This window comes from Mastomys coucha, unplaced genomic scaffold (genome assembly GCF_008632895.1).
Source record: "Mastomys coucha isolate ucsf_1 unplaced genomic scaffold, UCSF_Mcou_1 pScaffold5, whole genome shotgun sequence".
Classification (NCBI taxonomy): Eukaryota; Metazoa; Chordata; class Mammalia; order Rodentia; family Muridae; genus Mastomys; species Mastomys coucha.
This window is the reverse complement of record NW_022196911.1, coordinates 22165337-22173486: the sequence shown is the minus strand read 5'-3', so window position 1 is coordinate 22173486 and position 8150 is coordinate 22165337. Positions and strand designations below refer to the sequence as shown.

The 8150-nt window shown below is 38.3% G+C and overlaps 1 protein-coding gene across 1 annotated transcript in view; it reads left to right on the top strand.

The window, feature by feature from the left end:
- The first annotated feature begins 7091 nt into the window (after positions 1–7091).
- Positions 7092–8150, top strand: part of LOC116077654 (zinc finger protein 665-like) — a 21700-nt gene continuing 20641 nt past the window's right edge. Inside the window, 1 exon segment of the mRNA XM_031352352.1 lies at positions 7092–7483. Within this exon segment, the coding sequence (XP_031208212.1) occupies positions 7395–7483 (89 nt within the window). The 5' untranslated portion in view covers positions 7092–7394.

Sequence of the window (8150 nt, the reverse complement as noted above, 5' to 3'; positions counted from 1 at the left end):
TCACCAGGCAATCATTAGATCTTACTTCAAATGCTCTACTCCAGCAAACTGGAAAATCTAAATGAAATGGTTGATCTCTTGATGTTACCAAAGTGACATCCAGATCAGGTAAACAATTTAAATAGTTCTATAACCCCTAAAGAAATAGGACAAATCAATACAAATCTTTTAACCAGAAAAGCCCAAGACCAGAAGATTTTAGTGCAGAATTCTACCAAGCTTTCCTCAAACTATTTTTATGGGGAGCCGCAGCTGCCACCATATATATTTTGAACACCTGGTCTCCGGCCAGAGCAGAGAGCATTGTGATAAACAAGCCTTTATTTGGAAAAGCTTAGTGCCTCCAGTTTATGATGCAAGCTGGCATGATTTCACATAGCCTATTATGCTTTGCCACGTAGCCGATGCTGATTGGGACCAGGGAAAGTATTTAACCCACAAGAGCAGGGGGCTGGAGGAATAGAAGTAAGATGTAGGGGATAGAAGTAAGATGTAGGGAATAGAAGTAAGATGTAGGAATTAGAAGTAAGATGTATGTAAGAACAGGAGTAAGTAAGATGTAGGGAATAGGAGTAAGTAAGATGTAGGGGATAGGAGTAAGTAGGAAATAGGAGTAAGTAAGAAGAAAGAAGTAAGATGTAAGTAGTAAGATAGAAGTAGTAAGATGTAAGTAGTAAGATGTAAAGATGTAAGTAGTAAGATAGAAGTAGTAAGAGAAATAAGTAAGATGTAAGAAGTAAGATGTAACTAGTAAGATGTAAGAAGAAGATAAAGAAGAATATAAGAGGAGCTAGCTAAGAAAGAAGAAAAGATGAACGAATGATTCTGTAGTACAAGGTTCCTGAATAAACTGCATGGAGAAGGGTTCGTGGTCCCCTCCTTATTTCTGCTGGTCGGAAGGGCAGTGACATATTTTAAAAAATTCTATGAGGCCACGATCACCTTGACAACTAAACCACATAAAGACTCACAAGTGAAGAAAAATTTAGACCAATTTACCTTATGAACATTGATACAAAAATAATAAAATACTTGCAAACCAAATCAAAGAACATATCAAAAGTATCATCTACCATGACAAAGTAGTCTCAGGGATGCAAAGATGGTTCAATATAAGAAAATCCATCAATGTATTCTACCATGTAAACAAACAGAAAGAAAAAGACCATAAGATCATCATTAGATTCTGAAAAGACTTTGAAAAAATCCTATACCTCCTCATGATAAAAGTCTTGGAGATATCAGTGATACAAGGCCCATACCAAAACACAATGAAGATAATATACAGCAAGCAGACATGAGACATCAAATTCAATGGAGAGAAACTTAAAGAAACTCCACTAAAATCAGGGACAAGACAAAGCTGCCCATTCTATTCTTATCTATTCAATATAGTACTAGAAGTTCTAGCTAGCGCAATAAGACAACTAAAGGAGATCAAGAGAACACAAATTTGGAAGAAAGAAGTCAAAATATTACTATTAACAGATGATATGATAGTATACATAAAAAACCCCAAAAATTCTACCACAGAACTCCTACAGCTAAATAACACCTTCAGCAATGTGGCAGGGTACAAAATCAATCCCAAAAACACCAGTAGCATTTCTTTATACAAATGGTAAGTTGAGTAAGAAATTAGGGAAACAACAATCTTCACAATAGCCATAAATAATATAAAAACTTTCGGGACAAAATGACAAGAGCTTGGGTACTAAGATGAGCAATTAATAAACATGGCTTCACAAACCTAAAAAAACTTCTACAAAGCAAAGGATACTATCAATAGGACAAAATGGCAGCCAACCAAATAGGAAAACATCTTTACCAACCCTCCATCTGACAGAGGGTTCATATTCAAAATATATAAAGAGCTCAAGAAATTGAACACCAAGAAACCAAATAACCAATTTTTTTTTTAAAAAAAATGAGTACAGAGCTGAACATAGATTTCTCAACAAAGGAATCGCTAATGGCCAAGAACCACTTAAAGAAATGTTCAACGTCAACAGTCATCAGGGAAATGCAAATCCAAATGATCTCGAGCTTCATCTTACATAAGTAGGAAAAGCTAAGATCAAAAACTCAAGTGACATCATATGCTGGTGAGGATGTGGAGCAAGGGCAGCACTCTTCCACGAAGATGGGAGTGAAAACTTATACAACCACTTTGGAAATCAATTTGGTGGTTTCTCAGAAAACTGGGAATAGTTCTAACCAAGACCTAAGTATACCACTCAGTATATACACAAAAGATGGTTTGCCATACCATAAAGATACTTGCTCAACTATGTTCAAATTAGCTTTAGTTGTAATGGGCAAATACTGAAAACAAGTCAAATTTCCCTCAACTGGAGAATGGATAAAGAAAATGTATTTCAACTGGGCAGTGCGGCACATGCCTTTAATCCCAGCACTTGGGAGGCAGAGACAGGTGAATTTCTGAGTTTGCGGCCAGCCTGATCTACAGAGTGAGTTCCAGGACAGCCAGAGCTACACAGAGAAACCCTGTCTTGAAAAACAAAACAAAACAAAACAAAAAAAAGAAAGAAAGAGAGAAAAGAAAGGAAGAAGGAAAGAAAGAAAGAAAATGTATTTCATTTACACAATGAAATACTTGTGAGCTATTAAAAACAAGGACATCGTTTGCAGGCAAATGGATGGAACTAGAAAATATCATCCTGAATGAGGTTTCCCAGACCAGAAAGGCACACATGGCATGTACTTATTTATAAGTGTATATTAGCCATGAAGTACAGGATAATCATCCTACAATCCACAGAACCAAAGAAACTAAGTTACAAGGGGGACCCAAGGGAGGAAATTGCATTTCAGTCAGTAAAGAAAATAGACATAGGAAATGAATGGAAAGAAGGAACTGGGTGGGAGAGGTGGTGGGGAGGGGACTGATAATAGAGGAGGAAGGGGAGCTGAATGTAAAGTGAATAAACGAAGAAATTTGTGAAGTAAAATAAAATAAAATGTTCCATGCAAGTAGCACTAGTTAAAGTAAAATAACTAATTCATTCTGCATGGTATATACTTATATGAAATATTTCAAATTTCTGACATAAGGAGTCACTCTGGAGAAATTTAGAGAGAAGATGAATAAAGTCATTTTCTACACTATGAAAATTAAGTCACACTATAAAAACTCTTTGTCGTTCCCTCACAGACCTCCACAGTTCCAAGTCAAATATGTAGAATTACACTATTAGCAATACTGATGTGAGGGAAGACATTTCAGAAACTCATAATTTTGAAAGGATTTAGCTGTCTCATGAAGTGAGTGGTTGTCTTAGTCAGGGTTTCTATTCCTGCACAAACATCATGACCAAGAAGCAAGTTGGGGAGGAAAGGGTTTATTTAGCTTACTTCCACATTGCTGTTGATCGCCAGAGGAAGTCAGGACTGGAACTGAAGCAGGTCAGGAAGCAGGAGCTGATGCAGAGGCCATGGAGGGATGTTCCTTGCTGACTTGCTTCCCCTGGCTTGCTCAGCCTGTTCTCTTATAGAATCCAAGACTTCCAGCCCAGGGATGGCAAGTCCCAAGGGGCCCTACCCCCTTGATCACTAACTGAGAAAATGCCCCATAGCTGGATCTCATGGAGGCACTTCCCCAACTGAGGTTCCCTTCTCTGTGTTAACTCCAACCTGTGTCAAGTTGACACACAAAACCAGCCAATACAGTGGTCTGTCAGCCCATTGCTTCCAACCTAGTGCTGAATTCATTCTGCCCTGTCCTGCATTGACTGCTAACTGCTGATATTATTATTTTCCTAAGTCAGAAGCAAGGTCGTCTTCCCAGAAGTATGCCAAAAGAATTCAAATATGAAAACCAGAAAATTCCTGTTGAAAATCAGTGATTTGTGGAGAAGCTGTGCTTGTCTAAGATGTGGAAATAAGCAGTGTATTTTGGCACATCATTAAAGAATTCAGCTACATCATGCTCATAGATACAAGTAAAGTGAACAGCTCTATATTGAATTTAAAAAAGGTAAAGACAGAAATATAAAAACAAACTAAAACTGAAGAAATGTCATAACTAGCAACTGATCAGCAGAATGGAAAATGCTCACACGTGAAAAAATAGTCACACCCAAAAGAAGTAGGCAGCAAGAGAAAATAAAACTCTGGGCTGAATTATAATAAAATAGAAACATAGAGAACAACACAGTGAATCACTGAAACAAATATTTGGTTCTGTGACAAAATCAATAAGATAGACAAACCCTTATCCAAACTAACTAAAAGGTGGAGAGAAAATATCCAAATTAACAGAATTACAGAACCTTATGAATAGGTACATAATAACAGACATGGAGAACATCCAGAGAAACGTAAGACATACTTTAAAAACTGCTACTCCAACAAATTGGAAAAATCAAAAGGAAATGGATAATCTTATTGATAGGTACCCCATTCCAAAGTGAAATCAACATCAGATAAACAAATAGATCTACTTAACCCATAGTGAAATAAAAGCAGTCATTAAAAGTCTCCCAAACACAGAAACCCAGGACCACATGGTTTTAGCACAGAATTCTACGTTCAAAAAATAGTTAATATTCTTCAAATTATTCCACAAAACATAAACAGAAGGAAAATCACCGAATTCACTTTATGACACTCCAGTTACCCAGATACCAAACCACAAAAAGCTGCTATAGAGAATTACAGAACCTTATGAATATACAAGCAAAAATGCTCATAAAATACTTCGAAGAATAAATAAAAAAATACCACTGAACACAATCAAGCAGGATTTGTCTCAGAGATGAAGGGATAGTTCAATATACAAAAATTTATCAATATAATCCACCAAACTAAAAAAGAATTGAAAACAGGCATGATATTTTCACTACACTCAGAAATAGCCTTTGACAAAAATTAAACACCCCTTCTTCATGAAGGTCCTGTAGATATAAAAGATTCGAGAGACATAACTGAACATAACAAAGGCCGCTTACAGCAAGCCTAGAACCAAGATCAAATTAAAAGGAAAGAAACTCAATTCCAGTAAAATCTCTATCTATTCTATATAGTACTTGAAGTCTTAGCTAGAGCAGTGTGACAGCTGAAGGAAATCAAGAAGATACAAATTGGATGGCAAGGAAAGAAGTAAAAATGCCCTACTTATAATTGATATGATAGTGTACATAAGTGACCCAAGGAACTTCTATAAGTCATAAAAAATTCCCCAAAATAGTTAATACAAAATTAATGCACAAAAATCAGTAGCCTTCCATTGTACAAACGACAAACCGAATAAAGGAAAAAATCAGGAAAAGAACACCTTTCACAATAGCCTCAAAAAATATAAAGTATGTTGGTGCTAACTCTATTGTGTTGAGGTTCTGTCTTTTGCTCATATTGTAATGCTAAATGGTGGCCCCAAGGCCTGGTTGCCTCCTAGGGATCAGAGATTCTGCAGGTACCCAAGTGATGCTCTGTAACCTTGCCCCCAAAGTTATCACTGATTGGTAAATAAAGATGCCTACAGCTACCATGGGCAGAAGAGAAATAGGCTTGATGGGAAGGTGTGTCAGAAAAGAGCCCTAGGGAGAAAGAAGGTGGAAGTAGAGGAAGCCACCATGGGTTTAGCTGAGTCTTAGAATAATGGCCATGTTGGCTGGCTAATTGGAGTTAAAAGCATCCCAGATGAAACATGGCAAAATATAATGAGATTAATAGTTGGGAAACAGACATATTAATAGATAGGTGATAGATATCTTCCCAGCTCTAGAGCTGATGAAGTCATATTATAAAGATTGTGTATGTCTTTTACCTTGGAAGTGAATAATCAAAAGCTGGGTGGAAACAAGAGTTGGGATTAAATATTTTCCAAGATACATTGCAAGCAAGTGAAAGACTTGTATGATAAAAAAAATCAAGTCCTTAATAGTTCCAGCAGCATATGTATAGCAGAGGATGGCCAAGTCAGTTATCAATGGGAGAAGAGGCCCTTGGCCCTGCGAAGGTTCTGTACCACAGTGTAGGGGAATGCCCAGGAAGCAGGAGAGGGTTGGTGAGGGAACAAAGTTTTTTTTTTTTCTTTTTTTTTTTTTCTTCAGAGGGGAAACTGGTAAAGGAGATATCATATGACATGTAAATAAAGAAAATATCTAATAAAAAAAACTTTAAAAAAATCAAGTCTTTGAAGAAAGAAATTGAAGAATATACTAGAATGTGGAAAGATCTCCCATGCTCACGGATGAGGAGGATTAACATAGTGTAACTGGCTATCCTACCAAAAGAAATCTACATATTCAATACATTCCTTACCCAAATACCAGCTTGTGTGTTACAGACCAGAGTGATAAAGTGGTGTGCCAGGCACAAATGCCCTTTCCCTTGAAAATTCATGCATTACTATGTACATTTTCCTTACCATCCTGATCTTGTCCATAAATCTTGTGTGTGTGGAATTTTAAGTAGTATAAACTCACGTCGGAAGGCATTTTAATTTTCCTGGCTATCAAAATTCATTTGTAGTATCACTATATTTTCACACATGAACTGGGGCTGATGTTGATGTTTTCATTCATGTTGTGGTTGTCAGACTATTTACAGGAAAATGTTCGTGCAAAGTATTTGCATTATCTATTTTCTTAGCCATTGTGGCCATGACAAATCTCCTGGAGCTTAACTTTATCCATGTTTTCGCCCTGCCCTGTTCTACTGCTTGTTGTTTCTACAGAGTGACCTTTGTCCCCGGAGCTCCCCAGAGAGCTTGCAGAGCACCCTCTCATCATTCTCTGTCTCATCCATTTTTATCCACATGTTCCTCTCAGTGGTCCTTGTATTTCATGTATGTTTTGACACATGCTTTGGAAGGGAGCCAAACTTTTGACTCATTTTTAGTATTGTGTGTTGGGGATGTAACATAATAAATTGGAATTTAGGGTGTTGGTTATATTTTGCTGTGCGTTTGTAGCCCAGGAGGCTTTTATTCCAAGCTAAGAAGTCAGGCTGTCTATCTATTATCTGAGGGTTTCAGAACTCAGTATCAGATATCCGGATGCAGTGTCCTACAGGAACAATTTGTTGTCTAGGACGTCAGCAAGCACGTAGGGAAATTGTGCAGAACAGGAGCAGGGCAGCCTAACGCTGAGAAGAGGGAACTGAATACCGGGGTCAGGGACATTGGCGGAAACAGGACATTGACAGTAACAGGATAAAAGCAGGGAGGAGTCCACAAAAAAGTAGTTAAAGAAGATAAGGCGGGGGAAAAACGTTTAGGGGAACCACGTGACCGCAAGCAAGCTTAGTGGGCGGTCCTAGGAGAGCAGCTGGAAGAGTCAGCTTTGAGTGACAGGAACTTCCACCAATCGTCCTGCTATTTTCCGGTTTCCGCGTCCTAGTTCTCTCTGGAGCCGGAAAAGTCTCCTTAGATGCAGTTCGGTGGCTGTGGACCTGGGAGAGTCAGCCGTAATCTGTCAGCAGCACAGTGGCGGCAGCCTGGCGTCCTGGAACCTCCCAGGTCAGAGCAGCTGCGGGGCCGGGAAACAGACAGGAGCGGAGCAGGGTGCGTTACACTGTAGCTCCAGAGGAGTGGTTGTGAGCCACCGTGAGGTTGCAGGGATTTGAACTCGGGACCTTCGGAAGAGCAGTCAGTGCTCTTACCCGCTGAGCCATCCCGCTGAGCCATCCGCTAGCCCCATCCACGGGGACTCTTAAGGACGCTGCTCTCACAGTTCTGTTGTGGATATTTTGCCATTGTCAGGAAGTTTGAGATCCTGTGAACTGGGATTTATTGTGATTTTTTTCACTTATCCTACAGTTACCATAATAGTCATAAAATAACTCATAAAAGAGCAGTTACATTATCTCTTATTTTCTAATGTGGCAATTACAAAGATAGTGGAAAGTAAATTTGTTCTTGCTTTCTCACTGCCTTGTTTTATTAATTGCTTATTCAAGAGAATGCCTTTGACCCTGGTTAATAGGTATCCCCAGAGAGCTTTTTATATAGTATTATATGAGGAACCAGTGCAAGTTTATTGAACCAAAAAATATACTTTACTGAGTGCTACTGTTATGGGTGTAAACACTAATACTTACTAAGCAGCTTAGGATGTCAGTAAAACATTCATCTTCATAAACTATGTCTTCTTATACTGAGTTCTTATGTTACTCCTTAGGTTCAG